General features: G+C 37.6%; 1 protein-coding gene across 5 annotated transcripts in view; it reads left to right on the top strand.

Moving 5' to 3' along the window:
* Window positions 1–27008, top strand: part of FBXL2 (F-box and leucine rich repeat protein 2) — a 70149-nt gene that overhangs the window by 34359 nt on the left and 8782 nt on the right. For all 5 annotated transcript variants that reach the window (XR_014943615.1, XM_085540478.1, XM_085540477.1 and 2 more), the window contains 8 exons: window positions 5324–5385; window positions 17008–17062; window positions 18477–18551; window positions 21831–21925; window positions 25110–25178; window positions 25266–25361; window positions 25670–25796; window positions 25986–26060. Coding sequence is in view for 4 of the 5 variants with exons in the window: in XM_085540478.1 (XP_085396604.1) it covers window positions 5324–5385; window positions 17008–17062; window positions 18477–18551; window positions 21831–21925; window positions 25110–25178; window positions 25266–25361; window positions 25670–25796; window positions 25986–26060 (654 nt within the window). In the remaining variant the exon portion in view is untranslated. The remainder of the gene's footprint in view (window positions 1–5323; window positions 5386–17007; window positions 17063–18476; window positions 18552–21830; window positions 21926–25109; window positions 25179–25265; window positions 25362–25669; window positions 25797–25985; window positions 26061–27008) is intronic.

Raw genomic sequence — 27008 nt, 5'->3', positions numbered from 1 at the left:
AGATGGCATTGTCTTTTGTGAGGTTCATTTTTGTGTCATTGGTTGTACAGAAAGCTTTACCATGGGTTGTGTTGTCTGTGGTATCACCTATTTCAGTCCTGCTAGCAGTGCTTATCCGTTCTCCCGTCTAACACTGCTTTTGTTGCCTAGATACAGTTAGATTTTGCTACTTAAGTGGTGCTAAATGATTCTCCTTGTCTGCTTTATTCTTGTGCATTATTTTTACCTTTCCAGAGGAAGCACCAAATAGCTGCTTTTCTGTGACCATTAGGAAATAGTTTATAGAGCAAAGTGAGATAAACCTAAATTTCTAATCAAGGATAACCATTAACACTTCTCTTCCTCCTTCATTTTTCTGCTGTAGCTAAATAAAAAGCTTTTTAGCATGCTATTGATGACACTGGAGTGCTCATAAACTGCTCTGGGTAGGCCTGCTGGCTTTCTTTCTGCTACAGCAGAAGGTAGTTTCAGTTGTGTGGTGAAGGCAAAGTTGTACTGGCAACACTTAGATGGTTTCACTGAGGAGGAGGGATGTGCTGTGTGTTGTTAGGATTTGCACTGGGGCACAGAAATCTGCGCATTGGGGGAACTGGGTAAAACCTCAGTTAAGGATTTTCTTTTAAAACATCTTAAAAAGCCACTTAGTGTATAAATAGTACTAAATAGATGCTGTTCTTGCAAGCGGAAACCTGAAAGACCTGATGCTTTTAACATATGGAAATGTTCACAGCTTAACTAGGATGTCTGCTGTGTCAACAGAAGGGGAAGGGAAATTAATGGATTTAATTCTAAACTACTGTCTCCTTTGGTGACAGTGACCCAGCTACTGGCTTGTTAAATAATTCAACCTTGCTGTCCATTCAGCTTCTTTTTACTGACATTATTTTTCTTTGGGGTCTCTGTCATCTTCTCTCCCAAATCTCTGTTTACTCAGCAATGCTTGTTTAGCATTCTAATGAGCAAAGTTGTTTTTGAGATCCTCCTTTTTAAAAGTTGGCGTGTTGAAAATCCTCACTCGCTCTGATTTCAGTGGAAATTAAATACATAAATATCTCTGTGGAACTGAGCCATAATGGCTGAGCTGCTAACAAAATGGTTTCATCTGCTAAGGAAATAGTCCTTTATTGAAGAGTCGATTAAATGACAACTGAAAATGCATCCCTTAAAAAAAGGGGGGAAAAAAGTCTTTCAACAAAATTAATAGTGTAACTGTCTTTTGATGTTGAAAATATTAGTCAAATGGAATTCCTGAATTATTTAGATAAATGTGATAAAACAGGATGAATATTCCTTTGATTCTTCATGGAGGAGAAATTATGTTTCTGATCATACCACAGTTCCTTGCCAGATGGGGTACAAAATATGTGTGCAATCCCATCAAAAAGAGATTGTTTCAGCTCAGTAATTCTGGTGTAAACAGGAGAGCTTTATCACTGTTAGACCAGAAGAGAATAATATGTGGATGCTTATAATGATAACAAGCTAACTGTGATGTATGGGGAAGTTATATTCTGGGACTGGTGGTAAACATTACGTTTCATAATGTGGAAGAGGAAACAAAAGTGAGATTATTCTTTTTGGATTTGACCTATTTGCACGATGTGTGTATATGTTCTATTTATACAGTGAAGCAGTATATGTATATGTACATGTATGTTCCATAAGCTTAGTGTAAGCAAGTATCAGGTCTTCTTAAGGAAATACTCTTTTTTTTTTTTAGCTCACTTTAACCAGTCTTTCCTGTGCACAGAATTGATGCTACAATGGAAGAGCAGTTAAGGATTGTGAGAAGCAGCCCAGGATTGTGCAATTAGTTGTTTGAAGCAAGACCAGGTGAAGCACTGTTACAATGTTCATTGTGGGTTTGTGCTGTTTACCTAATTCCTTTCAGCACATAGACATTTTCTGCATCTCCTGTGCTTACTGGAAATCTGGAGCTGGATTTAGAGCAGCATTCTATTACACATGTTCAGTGTCACCTTTTTTCTTTCATTCTTCACCAGTTTGTCTGTTGTATTTCAATTTCTCGTACAGTTAAAAGCACACTTCTCTGGAGCTTTACACACCCTGTCATTAACTCAATCAAACTTGCGATCAAGCACAAAAGTAAGGAAAAAGAAATAGTCCTTCTACATCCACAATTATTTTGTAATATTGCTGCATAGAGGTATTTTAAGGGCATGTCACTGTCAGTGCTTTCTAACTATAAGAAAAAATAAATTAGATTTGTGAAGGTTATTAGAATATTTTCTCAGCAGTTGATGAACGCTTCCTTGACAGGTTTTATTTATTTTTATTATTTTAAATAGAGAGGTAGCAAAGTCACGGTTTAAAAATTTAGTAGGGCAGTTCTGTTTACCTCAGAGAGATGATGCATACGCGTATGGTAATTACTTCAGTAGCAAATTCTGTGATAAATGGCAGTTTCAGATCATCTGGGAATCTTCAAAGAAATACATTGTCCCCTTTGCACATCCTCTTTTGATTCCAGTTGCACGCTGTCAGAATCACTTTATGCGGTTTCATCTAAAAGACACCAACTCCTTATCCCGTGTCTGCTCTTCACTTGGCCGAAATGTTGCACTGAATGGCCTGTAAAGACGGTACTGTCTTCTGACATGCAAATGCATTATCATTCTAGAAGCTAATCTGCTTATTTAAATATGCTAATTCTATGAAAACAATACCTGATGGTATGGTAACTGTAGCTAATGCATACATGAACATGTAGAAGTGTTTGAGAGGAAACAACTTTGAATCTGTTTCTGGCCTCATCTGTGACTTGTGTTGTATTTTGCGTTGCTTACTTCTTATAAGTAGGAGTAAAAATTGCTTTTTAAATTTTTTTTTCAGTTTAACTTGGATTCCTAAATGCAAACATACAGGTTGTACTTCATTTATTTAACATAGTCTGCCATTCCAACTTTAAATTCGAACTATATCTTGTATAAACAAAGATTACAGGTCTTTTTCCCATAAGAGTTGCCAGGAGTACGATTCAGTTGAAGATCAGGTTTAGATTTTCAGCTTTCCCGCAGGAGAAGAATACTAAGTGTTCCCAAAAATCCATGCTATGATTTGTAATGATTTTGCTTTTTAATACAGAAGTTAAATTCCTGACCCAGGCAGTAGACAAACTGACCAGAGAAGAAGCGTTACTGGACCTTGTACTCACTAACTCTCATTGAATAGGTTAAGATTGGAGGCATTCCGGGCTGCAGTGACCATGCCCTGGTAGAGTTTGTGATCTTGAGGACGATAGACCTGGCAAAACACAAGTCAGGACTCTGAACTTCAGAAGAGTGATCTTCAGACTGATAAAGGGATTACTGGATGAAGTCCCCTGGGGAGCTGTCTTTAGAGATAAAGGAGCAGAGCTGGCAACTATTTCAGGATACCTTTCTGAGTGCATAAGAGTTCTGTCTCTATGTATAGGAAAAAAAGCGAAGGAGACAGGAGACTGATTGAACTGTGAGTTAAGAAGGACACGTACAGACAGTGGAAGCAAGGACATGTGGCCTGGGAAGAATACAGAAATTTCCTCCAGACATGCAGAGTTCGGATCTTGAAAGCCAAGGCACAGATAGAACTGCGCTTGATGGGGAATATGAAAGTGAATAGGGGATTCTATGTGTACATTGGTCAGAAGAGACAATACAAAGGGAGTGTACCCTCTGATAAATGAGAAAGAAAAACTGGCTACAACAGACATGGAGAAGGCTGTGGTACTCAGTGAGTTCTTTGCCTCAGTCTTCACTGTCAGCCAAGCTTCTCATGTCTCTCGTGTCCCTGAACATCTAGGTGGGGCTTGAAGGGGCAAAATCCCTCCCGCTGTAAGAGAAGAGCAAATCAGACTGATTTGTGAGACTGAATGTTTGTAAGTCTATGGGGCCTGATGATGTGCATCCCAAGGTCTTGAAGGACCTGGCTGATGTGCTTGCCAAGCTGCTCTCCGTTATATTTGGGAAATATAATGGAGGGAAACGTTGCTCCAACTTTTTAACAAAGGGAGAACTACAGACCAGTGAGTCTGGAAAGATCATGGAACAGATCCTCCTGGAAGGCATGTTAAGGCACATGGGAGACAAGGAGGTGATCCAAGACAACCAGCGTGGCTTCACCAAGGACAGATTGTGCCTGACCAATGTGGTGGCCTTTTACATGGAAAGATAGTGATGGGACGAAGGCAATGATTTTGAGCTAAAAGAAGGGAGTTCCGGATTAGCTGTCAGGTGGATTTTTCACTGAGAGAATGGTGAGGTGCTGGTGAGGCTGCCCAGAGAAGTTGTGGGTGCCGCATCCCTGGAGGTGTTCAAGGCCTGCTTGGATGGGGCTGTGGGCAACTTGGTTTAATGGTTGATTCAGTGGTTGGCAACTCTGCCCACAGTAGGAGGGTTAGAACTTGATTATCAATGTCCCTTGCAACCCAAGTCATTCTATGATAGTTCTACAATGAGTAGCTGCAGGTATCAGCTTGACCATGCATTCTATCTGTTTTTATTAAATAGTAATTTCTCATATCTTATTAACTTAAAAGCTGTGTCATCTTCACATAGTGAGCATACGTGTCTGTTATTGTATATCTGGCAGTCTCCAGCATAAAGTCGGGAAGGATAATAATAGATTTTATACTGGCAAAAGGATAAACTGCTTGTAAACTAGCAACAGTCTGCAGAGTAGCTTTATTTTAAAACATATATTTATGCATATAAATGGAAAGTACAGTCTAGATGCATACCAAAGCTTTTGAGGAAGCGTCTACAACTGTGGAGTGATGAAGTTGAAAGTGGATTTGTAGTGGTCTGCGGTTCTGAATGTTTGAATACTGGACCAGAATTAATGAGATCTAAGTTCACTTGTCTCTTACAACAGACCTTGTGTGTCCTCTCAGAGGAAACTTTTGACTTATTTTTTAACTGTAACTCATAAGAATATTACCCACCATCACCTTGGTGATCTTAAGCTCTGTAAGGATGACGTATATCCATTTTTGGAGTGTGGTATAGTTTCTCAGTTTTCACGTACTTGTGCCAAAGAGGGTTCAGTGTGGACCTGTACAGAACGCACAGCATAAAACATGACCATTTTCTGTAATGGGATGGTTTTAAACTGTGCAAATTACAAAGTGGCTCCATAAAGTTTGCACAGCTAAATCTTATCAATAAGGAGCAAGTGTATGTGTGGCTGCATCATGCGTGTTGAAATCATTTGTAGGGTTACCAAATACTGTGGTGAAAACTTGGCGTTAATGGTAATTGAAAAGACTCTCTAAAAGCACTTTTTCTCTTTGGTCTTTTTAATTTTTTTTTCTTTCTGTTTCCAGGTTTTCTCAAATAACGATGAAGCCCTGATTAACAAAAAGTTGCCCAAAGAACTTCTGTTAAGGTAATTCAAGATAACATGTTAAGAAGTAAAATAGGATAATATATTGCTAATGTGGCTTACAAACCACAAAATGCTGTTCATTCTTGGAATAAATGACAGCGTGTCTGTTAGATTTTTTTAATTCTTGTACCTGTTTTCTTTTGGTTGCTCTTGAATTGTTTTAATCTGTTTAAAATACATTATACTATAGATGAGGTAACTGAATATCAGTGTTTTTGTTGGGTATTAGAGAAACTTAAATAAGATGTCCACATATCTTTAGAACATGTAGCCAACTATTTTTCCGCATTGCACAGTGTTTGTCTATCGGAAGAGCATATGATCCCTTCTCTAATGTCATTCCCTATAGTGGTTACTCGCTCTTCTTGTTATAAACTTTGTTACAATGAATAGAAATATAACTTCAAAGCTTTCAAAAATTCACTGCAGTGAAAAGCACTGTCACCCTTGTTGACAGTCTGTGTTATACGCTATAAAACGAACTTGCTGTAATCATTTGGACAGCTATTCCTTTAATTGGTTTGCTGCTGTGTGAGTAGATCATTAGCTACAACCATGAGATCAGTAAGTTTAGCCCACAGTTGAGGTACAGATGGATGTCTTCACCTGAAATCAACTTTGAACAAATTGAGCAAGAACAAAGTGCAAGATATGGAGGTACTGCTTTACTGAATGTGACCACTTGAGAGGTAAAACTGAACCTGCTCCGCTCCATCATCTTTATGTGCTTGTAGCTTTTGTTATGGTCCACTCCTTTTGCACAAATAAATGTTTGCATATAATGGTGCAATTACAGTTTTTAGTGATGGTGCTATTAAAGTTGAGCTGATTTATTAATGTGCTAAAGAGGGTGTACATTATTGCTTCCTGTCACATTTGATGCTGAGTAATATCTGAAGCAGTGATGTTTTGCAGTCTTGTTTATTCAGAATGTGTTCCTAGAATGTTATTACTTTTTTTAGTGTCTGTACTATCACAATTTTCACTCAGTGGCATTAAAGCAACAGTCTTTTGTTAAAGGAATCAAATTTATGGAAGATTTTCATTTTTGTTCCAAGATAGCAGTTCTGTGTGGTGCTGAAATTGTAATTTAGCCTTGTGGAACTGTTTAGAAAATGTGAGTAAAGGAACGGAATGATACCCTAAACACAAATTGTAATAACACTGCTTTGTTGCACTCATGCCATATCTCTGAATCTCAAGCATTTCTTTTCTAGCAGTAGAACTATTTTCTGTGGAAATAACTGTGCTTTCCACTGTTACAGGTGTTAAGCATCCTATCTACGTACTTCATCAGAATTTGTTGATGTAGTTTAGAAAATAAGACAGCAAAGATATTTTATTCTGAAACTACTTAGTAATTACATGGCATGCCTTAGTTTTCTTTGTGGGACTGTCTTAACTTGGGCGTCTAAAGAAAGGCTTACCAGTGGGTAATTTGTTTTATGCCTGAAAAAGTAAATGCTGTTGTGAGCCGGAGCCTAAATGTCTTTCAAAACCTAAAACCACTTATGTTGCAACATGTTTTAAAATTGTCTTGCAGTATTAGTGTGACAGAACAGGTTCAATACTGCTGTATTAAATGTAATTAACATCCTATTTTTTGTCATATTAGCTATGCAATCTGCCCTTAAATTAAGAAGAGTAAATCAGTTGCAGTAGAAACATTTGCTTACAGCACAGGAGCTGAACATTAAATGTTAAGTGTCATCAAATGCACGTAGTTTGTTTCTTGCTTATATCAGATGCCAGTGGAAATTGTTGGAAAACCCTTCAGCCTTGTTTTAAATATTAAAAAGCAACTAAAACTTGACACATGGAAGAAGGTGGTTAATATCTAGATATACAAATGGTAAAGTGAAGTGTCGCAAGGTTGGTCTTATTTGCATTGAGTGTTTAAGTAGTTTGAGTATTTTTTTTTATTTTTATTTTTATTTTTTTTTTTAAAGAAAAGCAGGCCAGTATTTTCATTAATTCGGAGAAACATTTTTCTGTTGGCAGGCTTAAGAAATGCTGCCACTTATTTATTTCAGCGCTCATGTACTCTGAGGTTAAAGTAAGCGCCTGTACTGACACTGTAGTCCATTCTTATTGCCTTACCCACTGGAATATCATTGTTATTTCTCTAGCACCCAGTGCTAGATTATAAGTTCTTCCAGGCACTGGCATATCTCCTGTGTTTTCTATGGAGTATCTAATGCACTTGAGTAAATTACAGAAGCCCTCACTTCTCCAATGAGAAGCTCTTTTGGAAGGGTATGAAACAAGGGATTATTTGTTCCTTCTCAAGTAGACTCAAAATAATAGTGCAGAGCAAGAGGAGAGTGCCTAATATGGATTGTAGTGATCTCAGGAAGACTGTAGTTTGGAGGGACCAGTCATGATTTGAGACACGTAGAATAGCTTGAATAGGGTGAATTGGACATTTTGTTTGCAGCTTTGTTTTTTTCAGTGAAAGAAATAGACTCTGCTAAAAACTTTGATTTCTAGTGCTATTCAAGGTAAAAGAAAAATGACCACTCATTTTTGCTGTTGCAGTGCTGTTAGTTTGAAAGTTGGCAATTAACTGTTTCCCCTCATCTATTACAAAAAGTGAAAGGTTAAATGAGTACTTAATAGCATAATCTTTGAGTAAGATCCTGCAGTGGTATTTATAAATTATGTAGTTTAAGTGATATTTTTTTTCTTTTATTTTTGATGCAGAAAAGCATCAGGAAAACACGTAAGGTACACTGGCTGCAGTTTGACGTTGTTATCTGAAACTAATCCTTTATTTATCACCAAAAGAATCAGAAGTGAAGTCTGAGACTATTGAAGATTTAAAAGCATTAACTTTTTCAGTAAGATCTCAGAGCCTTGAAGGTGAATCTTATTTTCTCCTGTAAATTGCCAGGAAAAAAAAGGAATTTTAAAGTTTGTAAAGATTTCAAATAGTATGAGTTTGAGAACTGTTGGAAACAAACAAATATCTAGTGAATGTAATTAATATTGGAGTGGTCTGACTTTGCAAGTTCCCCAAAATACCTTTTATCAAGCACAAAATTTATAAGGTAATAATAATGTGTCTGAAAGTAGGGCATACAGATAGTACTTTTGGCTTGTAGGAGGACGGACAATATTTCTTCCTTTGTATTTTAGTTGCTAGCATTCCATGCTAGAAGATTTTGTATAGGAATGGCAAGCTTCAGAAACTGTATTGAAAAATAAGGCAGTGATTAAATAAACAATTTTTGTTACCGCAGAAGTATCGGAGGACCTGTAAGCATAAGCTATGGGGAAAAACAAGTACTATTCATGCATATGTAAAAGCATGCGTCTGCTTCTCTGTTGTTTTCTTTAACTTTTGCTTTATTTTGAAAAATTGTCCTGGGAGATTGTAATGGTTTTGGCTTTTTGTGGGCTTTTTTTGGTCTTGTTTGTTGTTGCTGCGTTTATTCCAGCTACTCAAGAGATGAAAATTGGCAATGTTGTCAGCAGTAGAGATGTTTACTTTTGGTCACTTGAACCATTTTCAGTTCCTTCATGCCTACAAACTTCTGATGTTCATGAATTGGACCTTAAATGTAGAAGTTACGACTTCTGCTTTAAACGATACTTGTAGGGTTCACATACTTGAATAATAGGTTTTAGTCATCAGACTTCAAATTTGAGCATTCAGTCAGATGTAAAAGAAGAAGAGGAAAGTTTTGGGACCCAAGTTAGGAGAAGAATTTGGTAGTTGTCCTCCAGCAGCACCTTTCCTTGTATATGAGAATATGCAGGCTAATAAAGTATTACATATTTTCATGCTTCTTTTGTCTGTATTACTACATGGTGCTTTTTGTTTATGCTTTTCTCTATAACACCGCAGTCTTCCTGATTTTGAAACTTTCCATCTAATTTGAACAAAACTGTGACTTTTAAGACCCCATTTAGCCATTTTTCTTTCTCAGCTTTTTGCCTCATTCATAGCACGCACTCATAGCACACAGCTTTTAAGAAGATCAATGTGAGATCTTTTCCGTATTCTGAAGGGAGTTTGTTGAGTGCCAACCAGGCTATTGATCAAGTCTTGTTTTCTTGGGTGCAGCAGAAGTTCTGTCCTGAATTAGAGGTAAATCACCAAAAGATTTTGAAGTCTGTTCCCACTTGAGAATAACTGGAAAATTTTCTAACAAAAGCAGATTAATCTGACAATTGCAACTTGTATCCTCAGTGTTTCTTTGAGATTAGATGTGCTACCATGAGAACTGTGAGGGCATAGAGAAACGAAATGACTTTTATCATTGTACAAATCTTGTTAAATAAAAATTATACTGGTGTTGTGGTATTATTTATCAATGGTTAATAAGTGCATAAAACTTTTCTGAAATACTTACTAAATCGTAGTCTAAATTATTAAAATTCTGTTGTTTTCCTAGCTGAAGATCAAACTGTTCAGTTGCTTCCCACAAGGCACTATTAGACTTCCCTTTACAGAAAGCATAGATTTGTGTTTATATCCTGGAGTCTAATCAAATAAGTTTTACTTTTACAAGCAGCTCCAATGCAATCAGTGAGATCAACAATCTTTATAAATACAGTCTAAAATAAACCTGAAAATGGAGTGTGTGTGTTGTAAAGCAGGAATGTTTTTCGGAGATTGTCAAGCACTGAGCAGCTATCTTTGCTATTCAAGGTGAAATGCAGTCTTTAATTACACAAATGAGTTGAAGTGGGTAAAATAAGCCATGTTTCAGATGATAGATTTTTTTGCTTTCAAAATACATGCATTGTTTATGAAATTTTAACCAAGATCAGTACCAGATGCAAGTTTGTTTTCCAGTTCTTTGATTTACCACTTGGTTATTCTGTATGCAGTTTCCAGAATCTTTGCAGGAGGTGCTGAGCACTCAACAGTGATTTATCAAACAAGTTTGGTCATTTGTAACTGGAGGAGGTGGCTGCCATCTTCTATTTAATGTTTAAGTTAGGAGCTTTGGGTTTGTTCATAAACAAGTGCAAGTATAATCTTACAATTGGGTGTTTGAAACAGAATTGTTTGAAATGGAATGTCTTAAAATCCCAGAGGCTCTATGAGCACAAACTGAAAACTGTATGAGTGCCTTTATGCAGGGTACTAATGCAGAAGAGGAGATTTGGGAATGGAAGCTTCCATTTTGCCAAGACAATGAGTAAAATTCAGGCATTATGAAAAGGAAATACTTTGTTTAATGTTTATGCTTGAGCAGTGGGGACTTCATTATTGAATGTACTGCTTCAGTGTTACTTGATTCAATATGAATAATATCTATTGGCTAAAACCATGCTTGTTGCAAAGGGTTAGTAATATTGAAACAAAGAAAAGTAGTGAGCATTTAAAGCAGGAGTAATAGCTAAAGAGGAGGTAATGATGACTTAAACAACCCAGAATCATGCTTTACCACTTGTTTGTTTCATGTTGTTCCTCTCCTCCTCCCTCCTCTCCTCCTCCCTCCTCTAAGGCTCTCTTTAGAACTTGCTATTTAACTAATCAAGATCTCATTCCATTTGGAGCTCTGTTTTCCTTGAAATCGAAGCCTTTTTTAAACTCACTCTTGATCAACAAATTACCAAAGCCACATGTTTAGAAGTATCAGTGATATGGCAGTCATTTTGTTCGTATGAAATTTCCCCTCACCTCCCTCTGAAATTATTGTTCCTCATTTCTGTATTAAAAATACCATCAAAGCACAAAGACAATTCAGAAGAAACTCCTAACAAAAATACTTGCAATATGTTATTTTCCTTTCTTTCGTTACTGATACCAAAGTTTGAATACGTAGGGGTTGGAAGAGACCTCTAGAGATCATCAAATCCAGCCCCCCACTAAAGCAGGTTCCCTAAACCAGGTCGCACAGGTAGTTGTCCAGGCGGGTCTCAAATATCTCCAGAGAAGGAGACTCCACCACCCCCCTGGGCAGCCTGTTCCAGTGCTCTGCCACCCTCACCATAAAGAAGTTGTTGCACACATTCATGCAGAACTTCCTTTGCTCCACTTTCAGTTCGTTTCCCCTTGTCCTGTTCCCACACACTGCTGAATAGAGGCTGGCCTTGCCACTTTGCTCCCCACACCTCAGATATTTATAGACCTGGATCAAATCCCCTCTCAGTCTTCTTTTCTCAAGACTAAACAGACCCAGTTCTCTTAGCCTTTCTTCATATGGATGATGTTCCAGGCCCTTCACCATCTTTTTGGCCCTCCAAAAGAGCCTTTGAACTCTTTCCAAGAGATCCCTGTCTTTTTGTACTGGGGAGCCCAGAACTGGGCACAGTACTTCAGATGAGGCCTTAATAATACAGTTGATTTCTGCTTGTGTGCTTGTGTAGAAGTTTGTGGCGTGCTGATGAAAACAAACCTGATAGAAATAAGCTCTTCAAAAAAAAAAAAAAAAAAAAAAAAAAGTTAGGCTCCTTAAGTTTTTCCTATATCTCACAATTTATTTTTCCAAGGCATATACACTATGGGTTTTTATTGAGAAAAGTATTACCGGAATTTGAAGTGCAGCATGTCCCTACCTAAAAATTTATTAATGCAGGGTCCTGCTTGCTATGAGTGTGACCATTCAGTTTATCTGTGTTTTCTAGCTAATTTTATTATACTGCAGCCTTTGTACAATGCTGCTGAACTGCAGTTGTTGGTGAGGTGCCTCATGCCATAAGAAGGCATTTGGTAAGATAGGAAAAAGAAGGGAGAAGCTAAATTGTCCACTTATCAATATTTATGGCGATGTTTGGTATTTATTGAATATGTCATCTTAGGAGGAAGACAAGATGATTCTGTGATGGTGGCAGGACTACAACTATATGCATTCAAACGTGATTAGTAATAAACTCAGAGAGCCACAGATGCTTTTTTCCTATGTTGCTTGTTAACAGAGTATGGTTGTGCATTCTTTTAGAAAGTTTTGAGAAAAAAACTGTTAAAAGAGCAAAACCAACCAGTACGTAGCATATGCATCTTGTTATCTACTTGTAATCAATCCACATTGTAACGTATCAAAATACTTTGAATGAATATTGGCCACACCGCTACTGCAAAAGCTTATTTCTTATGTGGTCCGATTGGCTAGGACCTAGGAGACACGAGAGAGAAGCAGTTTGACTCTTGTATAGTTTTGTTTCTTGTTCTCTAAGAGGAGCAGTGTTTGGATTTTGAGAAATAGCTGTTTCTTTCTGTGGTTCTACTGGAAAGGAAGCAAATAATAGAAGTGACATCAGCCATTTCTGCATTTGGAAAGACACAGTTTTGTTTACAGCATGTGGGAGTAATGAAGTATGTATGGAAATATATGGGAGATGACCAGAAAACACAGCCTCCTTTTCACTGTGTAGAGGAAAAGCTTGATGTAGACTTGTTTAATAGAAAATTGAAAGAAAGGAGTGTAATTAACAGTTGTGATTTTTGTGGAAGAATTGGTTGGGCAGTATCACTCTGAGATTAAACAATCAGTTGGCTCTGCCACCCCAAATTATATGCATCTGCAAATGCATTTGACTTTAACATGTGGCATTTTGCTTTGAAAATGAGCACTCTGCAGTACATCAGTGCATGCTGAAAAGATTCAGATTTGGTTAATGGTTGTAGTAACTGGCTGATAGACCCAAATGCTTTTTTTTTTGTTTTTCTACTCCATGTTTTGGAAATCACTCTTTCAGAAATCACTGGAGGTTAAGAGTTACAGATGACACAAAAATAAATGTGAGGGAAAGGCACTCCCAAGGAAGTCTGAATAACATTAAATAGAGGTATGTTCAAACGAGTTTAATTTGACAGTTTAATTTTACAAGGATGTAGGACTGAAGAGTGTCCCATTTCCCCCTCACATAAAATGCTGTGGTCTGGGATGTGTTGTTGTAGTAGAGGATGTGAAAGTGAAATGCATAAGATACTGTAAGTTCGTTGTCTGATTCTGTGTCAAAAAGGCTCTGAAAATGGGAGCAGTAAAATAATGCTTTGTGTCTGTGTACAGCTTTGTTGGAACTAATAAGCTTTTTAACGCTACATTTGCTTCAGATGTCTGTCTTTGAAGAAACATACTGGGGAGGAATGCACAGAGAAAATGAGATTTAAAGAACTGAAATAAAAAGAATTAGAGGTGACATGATAAGTGATTTCAGAACTCCATAAGGAAAAAGAACTAACTGCGAAAGCACTCTTTAATTTGGTGAAGAAAAGTAGAGGAAAGCATAAAGCTGAAATTCAGACATTCACCTTGGAAATAAGGCAAATATTATAACAGCATGATTAGCCAGTGGAACAAACTATCAGAGAAGGTGGTGATTTTCCATCCCTTGAAGGCTTTCAAATGAAGAATATTCATTTTCTGGAATTTAGGCTTTAGCCAAATACAAGTTTACCTTAATGGAATTGGGGAACTGTGAGCTTGTGCAAGTCTTTGTGCCTCTGGCATGAATTTCATGCATACTTCAGGTACTGTTAGCATTGAAAGATCTCCAAGGCCAAGCTTATGAGGCATTTATGTGTGCAGAGTGGTGTATGCCCAGGGACGAAAAGGCTTGAAGAACTCTGATTATGGGTAAGCAGATTATCCTCCTTGGGATCAATACAGGCTAACTAAGGAAAAATTAATAGCCCTGGGTACAGGAAGTCAGTTCAGATTATCCTAAACTTTACTGTGAATCTGTTAACTAGTTACATTTCCAGTTTCCTGAACTAATCTGTGCCAAAGACTTAAGTGGAAATTAATCCAGCTGCTGGCTGTGTTAGCTTCCACCTACATAATTATGGTCATAGGGGACAGATGTGCTATACAACCATCAGCTGGCCTACATAGTAATTTTTTCCACACTTTAAAATTGCAAGTGCCCACTAGCAGAGTCCTTCACCGTTAAGTGCCAGACGATGTCAGTGTTGCCATCTCTGTCTCAGTTCTTTGGCTGGATTTTAAAGCCTTTAAAATGTTATCATCTTGTGTCCCGTTGGGTAGTTTTCCCGACTGGTAAGGATTTGCTAGGAGTTCTGTGGGGCTGGAAGTAGAGGAGAGGTTGTCTCAGTGGTTTGCTTATAAAACTATACTATAGAGAGGGGAAAAAAGTAGAACAGTGGAAATTTTGAAACAAGTTGGCAAAATGAGTCTTAACAATTATAAAAGAATTTACTAGTATTTCCTATTTATGCTATTATTAAATGAATAGTAATGATTCTGTTTTTGCTGGATTAGAGTGCATCCTAATGTTTAAATGTTATATTTTGAGGAGGGCATCTTCAGGCACAGTTTCTTCTTTAGAACAAGAATCAATGTAAAAGTGTCTTGGATTTTATACTTATTAAAATAGTTCCCCTTTTAACATAAAACAACCGCTTTTATTTTTTGACTTTGTAAAAAGTCACTTCATAAGGAATGGAGCAAAAATAAATACATCTGTTCCACATTTGGCTTCAGTCTACTTTTTTCAACAGAAATCATCCATCAATATTAATCTGCTAACGGTAATAAACAGTCAAACATGAAGACATACTGCTAGACAACTCAGTAGATGGGATATATAAAATACCTTTTCTTCAACATCTTGCGATTCCTTCTGTTATTCCTTACTTCCAAAGCATGTTGTATGCTTTCTTTAGGCAAGAATATTGAGTCATGAATTGGTTTGTCACAGTGCTTCTTGTCTTCATTAGAAATAATCTCAAGGTGTGCCTTTTGCGCTTCAGCTTCTGTAAACCTAAGATAACCATGTCTGTTATACTGCTGATGTTTACTCCTCAGTGTTAATATTTGAGATAAGATGGAATTATTATTACTGTTCAGTTCTTTGATGACTGAAAATGTCAAGTAGCAGTTTATATGTGAATTACAGTAACGTCTTTCATTCTCTGTAGAAGAAATGGGAATGGGATCTGTATTTTATGCTTAAGCTAATATATTTTATTTCCTGAGAACATCCTTTGAAATGTTTCTGTTGTTGCTTGGAAATGGTATTTAGCAAACAATTTGTATTGACAATGAAACTTTTATTTTAGAAAACTATGAAGAGTTGCCAGTCATGAAGAATTGGTTCAGTGTTCAAAAGAGCAGTGCCAGATTTTGAATTGTAATTGTTTCTTGTAAAGTGAATTAAAATAATATACTTACAATGTAAGACTTGATAGTTATTGTGACATACCCTTTTGGAAATCTGAGTCGCCATGCTTTGTGTTAGTAAATAGATTCCCAAATTTGTGTTTATCAGTATGTTGTTTCCCTTGTCTTACTCTTCACCAGCCTAACAGTGTGTCCAATCTTAATGATTATATGGTTACACCATCCTGCTAAATACTATGACAATGAGCTAATAGTTTTACTCTGTAAATAGCGAGTAGCCTAAGAGCCCCTGGAGATTTAATCCTCATAATGAGCCTGCATGTCACCTCCCCAGTTCCTTCTAAATATTTGTGAAGCTTGAGTGACTATGTCTTGGAGTGAATTATGTGGAATAATTATTGAAATTAATGTGTCAGAGTATTCCTCTCTTGAGAAAAGCAATGGAGAAACCTCTGCTGTGGAATGCAGTGAATATGCAAGGAGTCTATTCCATGGTAGTTCACTAAGCAACATAAGACAAGGAAACATTAGCTTGTTAGCAGCACCAGGGGAGCTTGGTATGCTCACTCTTAAGAGATGACAGAGCACGGAGGATGGACTGAAGTGTAAAACTCTACAGCCAGGCTCTGTTTTAAAATTGCAGGAAGGGGAACTTGGTGGTACTACGGAACTGCTGAACTGCACAGCAGTCTTTCTGAGTTAGCAGCTTTTCAATCTTCTTTTGCACCAATTGCAACAAAACTACTTATGATTAGAGTCACTCAAGTTCCACCTAAAAGAAGGAAAGGTGTATAAAAGTGGCATTAAACAGAAGGAGTTTGGGGAAGATATTGCAGACATAATGGGAGGATACACCACAGGCTTCTGGGACCTCTTGACAGGTTGAGCTTTTCTTTCTCCCATAGGAACATCTAATGGGTGAGATTTAACATCAGTTATACAGACTGCTTGTCTCAGGAAACTTCAAAATTTCTGTGGAGTTATCCTGTAATTTAATGCATTTGTGGTTAGCTGTATATTCACATTACTGATACTTGCACGTGCTTTGTGGGCAGTGCATTTATCACTGACAGTTTAAAAGAATCTGTTATCTGTTGCTCCAATAAAGAGATCAATTCATGAATCTAGTCATAAGAGTTCTCAGTGGACATTGCCAAATTCCTTAAGGTTGGGAGTCCATTCAAACACAACTGGACCCATAGCTTCAAATTGAGTATTAACCCTTAACCAGACTCTTAAATCCTCACTTATGGCTGTGTAAGTTATTTCGTTAATTGTATCACAATTAAAGGTATATAAATCAGTTTCTCTGAATTAAAAGCAATAAAATATTTTGTTATTCCTATATGACTGGGAAATGAAGCAGGGAAAACTTAAAAAAGTTTTATTTTGTAGATGTTGACTGTCTCAAGGTGATGGGTATGGGATTACTCCTTAAGTCTGAATATCCAATATATTAGAATGCTTTTATTTAATTTGTTGTTGTATAACGGGTGATCTTTCCATAGAACTATATAAAACAGTTCATATGTTAGTTTGAATTAATAAAAATGTTCTTATTGTCTTTCTTTCTTTCTAGAATATTTTCATTCTTGGACATAGTTACTTTGTGTCGATGTGCACAAGTTTCCAAGGTATGTATTTCTCTTGTTTTATTGTCATTGTTCTTTGGGAAACTCCTCTCTTAATTACTTGCAAATTGTGGGCTATAGGATGGTCTTCTTCATGTTAAAAAAAGAAAAAATCAAGTATTTCTCTCAACATCTTTTATTAAAACAAAAAACCTGTTGGTCCAGTTTTGTGTTCAGATATGTGAAATTAGTTGCTATGCACTGGGCTTCTTTTTAAAGGCTATGGAAAAGATATCCAGTAGTATGTGCTCTATATCTGGAGAAAGGATTAAGCCCATTTTGGCATCATGGCATTTGCTTTTTATAAAACACGTGGCTGCATAACACTATTTTTCAGACACATTCTGCTTAAAATTCCATGTAGCTCAGTTAATGTGCACCATGTGTCTTAAGTACATCCATCATTTGCTTGCCAAGTACAAAAGGTGTTAAATAAATGGACTACCAGTAGAGAAGAAAGATGCACAGAAGGTAGTAGAGAAGGCATGCTAACTAAGCTTTTATGTTTAGCTAATCTTACTTTTCTTCTACATGAAATGTGTACGGTGAAGTGTATTCTTATGCAACATGAATGAACTGTTTGATTTCACGCTTTTCTTGATTCTTTTAATGCAGATTAACTCTTCCCTCCTCCCTCCTTCCCTTCCTTCCTTCTTTCCTCAATCCCTCCTTTCCTTTCTCTTCCTTTGGTTTTTATTTATAATCATGTAACTACTGAATTCCCAGACCCATATCAGGCTTTTTAAGAACTTTCGGTCAAAGCCTAGAACACATCAGAAGAAACCCAAGGTGAATTAATAAGTCCTCGTTATGTTTTGTTTTCTCTCAGAACTACATCAGTTGGATGCAGTGTTCTTTATTCCTATTTTTCGGAGTATGTTTTTGTTTCTCTGCCTTTTACTTTGTTTTGCTTTGAAGGACTGCTTCAACAGCAAATAACAAACTATCAAATGTGTAGGTAACTCAGCGCATGGAAAGGTCTGATCCCAGCAGTGGAAAGTCAGCAATGTTCTGAAAGGCTTGTCACAGGATAGTAACTTGTGAGGTTGAGGAACTATGGTTTTATTGGAAGATGTCTCACGTGCATTTACTTTTCTCTCCAAATATATCTAGTTAAATCATGCTGTGTATGTGTTTTGCATTTCATTTCTTGCTTGCTTGCTTTCTTACACATTTTATGGGTATAAGACTCTGAAGTGTGATCCATTTAGGAGATCTGAGCTTAATTTAAACAAATGTTCTGGTTTTAACTAGTTAATATTTTATTTTTAATATCTGCTATTACATTTTGTTTGTTTAGAAAGTGCTACCCAAATGTTTATTCTTACGTATTTGAGAGTTTGTTGTATTGGAATTGCTGAGAGGAAAACAAAGGGAGCAGGCAGTGACATGTGTAACTCTTATTTGTTTTCTGTAGGCATGGAATGTTTTAGCTCTGGATGGAAGCAATTGGCAAAGAATAGACCTTTTTAATTTTCAGACGGATATAGAGGTTAGTGTCCATGTTTATTTCATCCCTGTGGTGATGCTTAAGAGCACAGCCCGTTTTAAGTACCTCATAGACTCTCCTTGAGTTCACATTTTAAAGGCTAAAGTTCAGCATATTAAAGCAGTAAAGGGGTGAATGGGCAACTCTCTATTTGACTGTTTTACACTGATTATGTTTTTGAGTTTTGCTTGGAAGCAGTGTATCAGATAATTTGCATATGTTGTATGTATGCAGAGTTCTAGAAATTCAGAACTGATAATTTCTAGAAAACAAAGTTATGAGCAGTGTCTCTGGATTCAGTGAGATGCTCAAAGTGACTCATTACCTTGAGGGAAGATTGTGTTGCTTGTCTCTAGTCTCTGTGAGAGTGCCACCTAGTGCTGAAAGCTCTCTGAGTACTTGTCTTTGGACAGAGACTGAAGCAACAAAATGGTAAAAATCCTTCCTTACTGCTGATCTGGCCTGGATTTGTTTTGTTCTGTACCTTACTACCATTTTATCAACATTTCTTTCCTATGGCTTGAGCCTTGACTGAAATGCAGGTTCATGTGGATTAAAATCCTTTTCAGCATGTAATGAAACAATTAGGGCAGCCATGTTCCATAAGAAAAAACACATTTGTATTAATGTTATCATAGATGTGCATAAGAAAATAAATTATGACATTGGAAAATGAAGACCAAAACCTACAGGAAATACAGTTCCTTAATTTAATCTAAACTAGTTTATTATTTGCAGTTGGTAATGCAAATTAAGCTTCGAATACAATAATGAATTTGCTTCTGAATTTTTGCTTTTAATTACATAAGTAAAATCCAAATGGGGGTCATTTGGTATATTTTGCAAACCCTATTTCAAAGAATTCCTGAAGCTTTACGGTCATAAAGAGTAAAATTTCTCACTGTTCTCTTAAAATTTTATTGCCAACTCCTCTGCTATACTGATATTAAATATGAGAATCTGGCAGAGGGAGGAGAAAGACTTTTGGAATCTGCAAGTAAGTGTCTAAGATGTTTTGGGGCTCTAATGTCATCTTTTTCACCTGCCTTTAAAAAACAACCTTGTGTTTCATGTTTGCCAAGATATAAAAAGCAAAGCCCACCAGACTGGTGGCCTTTCTCTTGGCCAGCTTTTTTCTGAAGCCTTTTTGCTGTATAGAAAATGTGTTGTGCTTTTACATTTATGCTGAGTTTGTCTTTATTGAACCTAATGGTGTTGCCCTTTGAGATGTATTTGTAGCCTGGTGTTAAGGAGAGTGAAAGAAATTAAATTATGATCCCGTTTCTCTGTAAGGACCCATTGTGGTTTTGAGGATTATTTCCTCACTATATTGTGTTTAAGTACATTTGTAATACGTGAATGCTTAAAATTTATTCATAACTTAAACCAGTGATCATTGCATAAATTAGTTTTGAATGAGGTATGTATTCATTTTCAATGCTAAAGCCTTCTGTTTTAGAATCACAGAATCATAGAATCACAAGGTTAGAAAGGACCTACAAGATCATCCAGTCCAGCTGTCCTCCCATTACTACCCACTAAGCTACTAAAACCACGTCTCGTTTTGCTTTAAGCTGTTTTAGTAATGTATCATCTGTTTTTGTTAGTAGACTTAAGGACAGGTAAGAGCTACTAACTGCATTTGGCAGCTTTATTGCTCCATTGGTTGTTGTACTGTTTGGTGATGTTTCACAAAACATCCAGCAGTACTTGATCTGAAACTGTTAGATAATGGAAAATCATGTTTTGTTGTATATTTTTTCCTTTTTGAGACCTTGGATGACATAGAACAAACCAAGAAAAATATATTCCTATACTATAAAGGATTTTTTTTTTCTGCTGCAAACATGTGTGAAAATCTTCTTAAAGTTAAGTGTTCCTTAGGATCTGTTGCATTGTGGTACCTAATATAAGCTGGAGTAATTTGAAGAACTAGTTTTTGAGTGACACTATATTATTCAAATACCTAAACGCATTTTACTGTCCTTGTCCTTTTTAATATACTGTTTTGGTGGGTTTTTAACACGCTTCAAGTAATAAATGGGTATAAGAACATGTAGGTTACTATTTGTTTCTATTTGCTTTGAATAATGCGTTAGATTTTGGAGTCCCCCCCCACAATGTAGATTGAGCCTCCGTTGTATGTAATTCACTGAGAAGACTTTATCCTGACAGTAAAGGTAGTTGGCCTCGACTGGAAAATAATTCTGAGTCACTGGAGAGCTCTAAAAAATATTTAATTTTATGAAGCAGGTCAGGTAGGAAGTTTTGTTTGTAAACTGCTGCATAACGTGAGAAGTCTCGTGGCATTTCCAAATGGTCAAAACAGATATGCAAATAAATATAACTTTGAAAGGGTAGGCTCTGGCAAATCTTCTGGATGTGACTGAAGTACTCTGGAGTACTGTGTCCAGGTCTAGGGCCCCCAGTGGAGGAAAGATGTGAACCTTTCGGAGAGGGTCCAGAGGAGGGCCACAAAGATGAGCAGAGGTCTGGAGCACCTCCCCTGTGGGGACAGGCTGAGGGAGCTGGGTTTATTCAGCCTGGAGAAAAGAAGGCTGTGGGGAGATCTCATTGCAGCCTTCCAGTGTTTAAAAGGGGATTATAAACAGGAAAGGAATCTACTTTTTATGAGGGTAGACATTGATAGGACAAGGGGGAATTGTTTTCAGCTCATGGAGGAAAGGTTCAGCTTGGATATCAGGGGTAAGTTCTTTATGAACAGACTGGTGAGATGCTGGCACAGCTGCCCAAAGAGGCCGTGGATGCCCCATCCCTGGAGGTATTCAAGATCAGATTGGATGGGACCCTGCGCAACCTGGTCTAGTACCAAATCTGGAGGTAAACTTGATGATCCTCGAGGTCCCTTCCAACCCAAGCTATTCTGTAAAACAGGACTTATGAGAGGCTGTAGCTCAGTGTCATATGCTAGCCTAAGCACATTTTTGTGAATAATGTAACCTTGTGTGCTGGAGTAACAACTGGTTGTTGAGGAACAAGGTGCCTCCTGTTGTGCTTCTGGGCAGTTCTGCAGATTTCTTGCAAAACTAAAGCAAAATTAATGGGTGGGGTATTGCTGAAGCAAAAAATTGAGCCACGTGTGGTAGACTCAAAAAGAGAACTAAAGATTGAAGTGAGCAGCACTTCTCTCATTGGGTAACTCTTTTTTCTTAAAGTAGAAAAGGAATTTCAAAGAGATACGGTTCTGTTGGGATTTTTAATTTGCTAAGAATGTTGTGCCAGAATAAAACTCAACAAAATCTTCCTTTTACTTGGTTTAAGGGTCGTGTTGTGGAAAACATATCGAAAAGGTGCGGTGGGTTCCTGAGACAACTTAGTCTGAGAGGATGTCACGTTGTTGGAGACTCCTCTTTAAAGTAAGTAATGTCCTAGGCTACGACATTGCTTTTGTTCCAAATATTAGGAAATAAGTTATTATTGGTAGATTTGTTTGGATTTTAAGTAATATCTGATGATCAAAATGGGACACTTAATTACTAAGTACCTTAGCAGTGACTAAATGAGCCATCAGTTTGAGAACAAAGTATAGCTACTTTTTTTCCCCCTTAGAAATGAATTTTAAAAGATGTATTTTTCTTTTCTCTCAATTTTCAAGCATTTTAAATCTTTTTAGGTTTGTACTTTGGTGACCTACTGGCATAATTTCATCAGGATTAGTAGCCAGATTATAGTTTTTGTTTAGACGTGAGGTGACCCTAGCAATGGGATTAAAACTAAAGACTGATGCAGTTGAGCGCCTGCCAAATTGGGAAGGGTGTGGGATTCTCGTATTTCTGTAATGTAAGAACAAACAGGCAGCAGAAGCATCTCAGGGAAGCTGGCCCTTCTTTATGCAGTAGATGAGTTGAACAGTGCATCTTGTTCTCACAAGATACTTTTAATCCCTGTAAGCTTTTTCTATATGTAGACTGATGATCCAGATTCCTCTGCGGGTATTTCTTTGTTTATTTAACCCACTGATCTTACCTCCTGCTGAAGGGGCCCCTGTTTGACAAGTCCTTGAGGACTCAGAATACTGGGAGCCAGGCTCAAGATACAACTTCTTGGCAGCTGTTGCTCCTTCCTCACTGTCACAGCAGTCTAAGCTGGGTGATGTTCGGTCTGACTTAGTGTGGCTGCTCTTTTGTGAAGTCATTGAGGTAGGAAATGCTGAGATTTGGAATGGAACTCTGATCAGCTTTGGGCCAGAGGTTTGTTGTATGGTTTGTTCTGAGACTAGAAGTGTTTTGTTGACTCATTCTAAACAGTCTTTTTTCCTGTTTTCTCAGTCTTCCTAGATTTGTCTTACATGATGCTAAAGATCTAGAATCTGATTCAGTATTCAAATAGTAGGGGTTTTATCGGATCTGTGGAATTAATTCCTCACATCCATTTTGCTAATACAAGAAAAAGATGCTCCTGACAGTTATGGTCCTCTGAATCCAGCAGCTGGTTAAGCAAGAGATTGTTTTAGTAACACAGGCAGACATCCTGACTTCAGACCCAAAGGTTTCCTTAGAAGTTTCCTTTCCCCTGTGTGCAGGTCAGGCCCGGGAGTCCTCACAAGCCATCTCCCTGACTGCTCTATGGGGTGTTGCCACCTTCAAGCAGTCTTGTCTCCTCCGAGGAAAGTGTGTTATCATTTCCTTCCCAGATGACTGGCAACTGCTGTAAAAAAAAGAAGTGGCCTTAACCACAGTTAACTTTCTGCAGCATCCCTGCCAGTCCCAGAGCATATATGCAGATGGCCCCTGTGTCCTCAGTGGGGAAGGTCTGGAAATAGAGGAGATGGGGAAGGCATGTTTGCAGAGGGGCTCAAAATAAGGGGATAGACAGGAAAGAAATAAGAAAGGTATAAGGAGGAAAGATGACAGTAAGCAGGAAATTCTGCTCTTCATCCACCTTCCCCCTTAACTTTCATATTCAATCTAGGCTTACAAATACTAATTAAAACACTAAGGCTAGGGGCCTGCAGTGAATAGAACCAATAAATGCAAGTGGATTCAGGTACTAGTGGTGTCTCAGAAGAGGACTGGAGTTGTGATGTTTTTGAATGGCAGTTTATTTAGGAAAGAGGTATTTAGAGTAAGTATGTCTAGCAGTTCAGCATGTAGCCCGTGTGCATCAATGGGTCGGTGGGGCTAGTTGTGCAAGCAGGAAATAGGGCAGGGTTAGCAGAGACCAGCTGCTGGGCTGTTGGCGCTATACACAAGTGCATCTGTAATAACTGGTATAGGTGGCTGTGTCTGAGACACTTCAGAAAGTACAGTGGTTCACCCCTGAAAAATAAGCGGGTTGTATTGAAATTAACCACTGAAAGATAAACACGTGAGCTTTAAAACATTAAGGTGAGACTTACTGGGACTTTTTCAGTATTTCTGGGAGTGGTACAAATTATCCATTTTTTTTCTTCTTTATCCGCAGTTTATTTAAATACAGGCAGGTATCAAAGCAGGTGTTGGCTATGCGGGTGCTGAATGTTTGTGGCATCCGTGTACAGACACACCCCTGCTTGAATCTCACAGGCTGTTCCTGCAAGTTATTACAGAGCGTAACGTCTTCTCAAGTGATCTGAAGAATGTCTAGACTGCAAATCTCACTCCAGTAGGTGCAGTTTGGAATAGCTGTTTTGAGAATTCAAGTGGAAACTATCACCAGTGACTGCTGCTGGTTTTGTTGGTTTTTTTTTTTCCCCATTGTTTTCAATTCACACGGGAGAGCCAGGAAGTTGTTACCAGCTGAGTGTGTAGTCGGATCTGTTAACCACGGCAGGCCTCCAGACAAGAATGTTTTTGTGTGTTTCCTCCACCCCTGCCAATAAAATCCATGCAGTTGGAGGAAACGCGGGCATAAAAACAGTGTTCTGAAATGCACTGCAGCTGTAAACATTACTCTGCAGAGATGAAAAGAAAGTTGATGCTTTTTTTTTTTTGGGTAATTAGTATAATGATATATACAGGCTTTTAGTGGTCTAATAGCTATAATCATCTTTAGCGTGCATACCCAGTGGTGCACACAGATGCATTTTAATTTTTAAAATCACAAATAACTAATTTAGAGCCCACAGGGCTTTCCTTAGTAGTCCAAGTAGATTAGGTCCCAGTTCTGTGTTGTGCAGGGCATGTTCTTTTTGTTTGATGTGTGAGTGAGCTCCTTGATAGAGCCTACAGAAGCTTCAGTGATGAAATGTGTAACAACCCTTCCCAGCAGCTTAACTACACTTAGTATGTAACTGATGTGCCATTCCAACCTTTGTGTTGGTTTCCTTAATGATTTTAGTTAAGGCGTTCAAAGCAAATCAGTTCTGTTTAATGGCAGAAATAAACACCTCTCTCAAATGGTATTTGAGGGAGGAACAACACTTAGTTTCAGGAGTTACCCAAGAGGGAAACTTGCAGTAGCAAAATAAGGCAATCACAGGAACAGATGTTTTTCTCTATGGCTTGAAGGTGAAGTTTTATGCCCGAGATAGGAAGGAGTTATGGGACGTAGCGCACTCTAGTGACTGAATTGTAACTTCTGGCATTATAGTAATTCTCCAGCTTTTTATTGCTGTTTTAGGACCTTTGCACAGAACTGTAGAAACATCGAACACTTAAATTTAAACGGGTGCACAAAAATCACTGACAGGTAAGTCAAAGGTTTTTTTCTGTTCGGTGGTGACATTTGGAAAAAGAAGTAGCTGAAGGTATTTTTAGTGTGTCTGCTGTTTTGCAGCACGTGTTACAGTCTTAGCAGATTCTGTTCCAAGCTGAAACATCTGGATCTGACATCTTGTGTAGCCATCACAAACAGCTCTTTGAAAGGTCTCAGGTAAGAAGATGTAGTGTTTTGTGTTAAAGAATTTAAAGAACTGTTCAATATATAATAAAGTTTTAAGACAAAACCACAGTGTTGAACCTTAATACTGTGCATCAGCACTGGCTGTATCTTGTATCTAGCACTTCTTGGGTGTAGACAATGATGTTTGTGTGTGGTCTTTTCTCGTTACTTTTCTGTGGAGGCCTGGCATGGTCCACTGGCTATCATTAATTTCTAACAGTGTGTTTAATTTGGGTTTCCCACTGTTATGACTATTTGAAGGCTGGATTTAACTTTATGTATTTTTTTAATTCTCCCAGTGAGGGTTGCAGAAATCTGGAACATTTGAATCTTTCCTGGTGTGATCAGATTACGAAGGATGGTATTGAAGCACTGGTGAAAGGGTGTAGTGGACTAAAAGCTCTATTTCTTAGAGGTTGCACACAGGTACATAACTGCTTGGGTGATCCTTTAGGAATAAATTTTTTCTTTTGGCTTTTTGAAATCTCCATGAATTTAAAAACTGTATTGTTTTTGTTGTAGTCTTTTGTTCAGTATTACAAGATAAATACGTTCCTTTGGTTTGCTTATAATTTCTTGTTTCTTTTCCTTTGTCCAATTTAATTGCTGATACAGTTAGAAGATGAAGCACTGAAACACATTCAAAATCACTGTCATGAGCTTGCAATCCTGAATTTGCAGTCCTGCACAGTAAGTGTTTTGTACTTCAAAAGATACATTTCTCTAGGAATCTTAAACCATTTCCAGATGAGTGACACGCTTAAATAATTCAGATAGTACATGTCTGCAGTTCAGATAAGTTTGTGTATAATAGATGTCTTGTGGAATGTGCTGGCAGCTCCACAGCCAAGTGTGGATTTACAGTGCGTATTTTTTTCATCATTCTGTCTTTTGACTATAGACTCTCTAGAGTAAGAATTAACTGCATTCATTCAACTCTGGTGAATTGTGTATGTGCTAAAACATGCAGTGTCACAGATGTAGTTCTTGTTCTCCCATCTGTTAAGGTCAAACATTTTGACCTGTTCATAATGTTAAGATTTCTAATTGAGCAGAAGCCATATTGTGGGCTACATAATGGAGAGTAAAATCTATTGGCATCGTAACTGAGAATGATTCGGAACCATCTAAATAGCAGAAGGGCATGCTTCTTTAACAGTAATGGAAGAAGACCTTCATTTCTAATGAAATAACTGGGAATCATTCATGTTTATTAGATGGTACTTAGAATACGCACAATTTAGGTTTGCTGCATTATGTCTGCTTTTTCTTTATTTTTGATTTAACTTTTTAGGATTGAGATAGGTCTTGAAATGTAGTTACATCACTGCTCATCTGTAAATAATAATTGCTGGAGCATGCCATAAAATCTGCTTGAGTTCAAGCAGTGAAATCTGTTTCATCAATTGATGCTTCACGGGACTATTTTTTGTTCAGTATGTTGAAGTGTTTGGGGGAGGAACATAAGGTGATATCCTTTCACGCTGAACTGTGGTTTCCCATCCTATTTGCATCTTTGAAAGGTGATGTTTGTAGTAATGGTTAGAGCAGTAGTGGTTTGTTACTGTAGCAGTGTTAGCATCCATAGGTGGGAGGCTTATAAAAGAAGTGTGTACTTTTAATATGAAATATGGTAGA

This window comes from Coturnix japonica, chromosome 2 (assembly GCF_054131305.1).
Source record: "Coturnix japonica strain WE chromosome 2, WE-NBRP24, whole genome shotgun sequence".
Taxonomy (NCBI): domain Eukaryota; kingdom Metazoa; phylum Chordata; class Aves; order Galliformes; family Phasianidae; genus Coturnix; species Coturnix japonica.
This window is presented reverse-complemented; position numbering and strand designations above follow the sequence as displayed.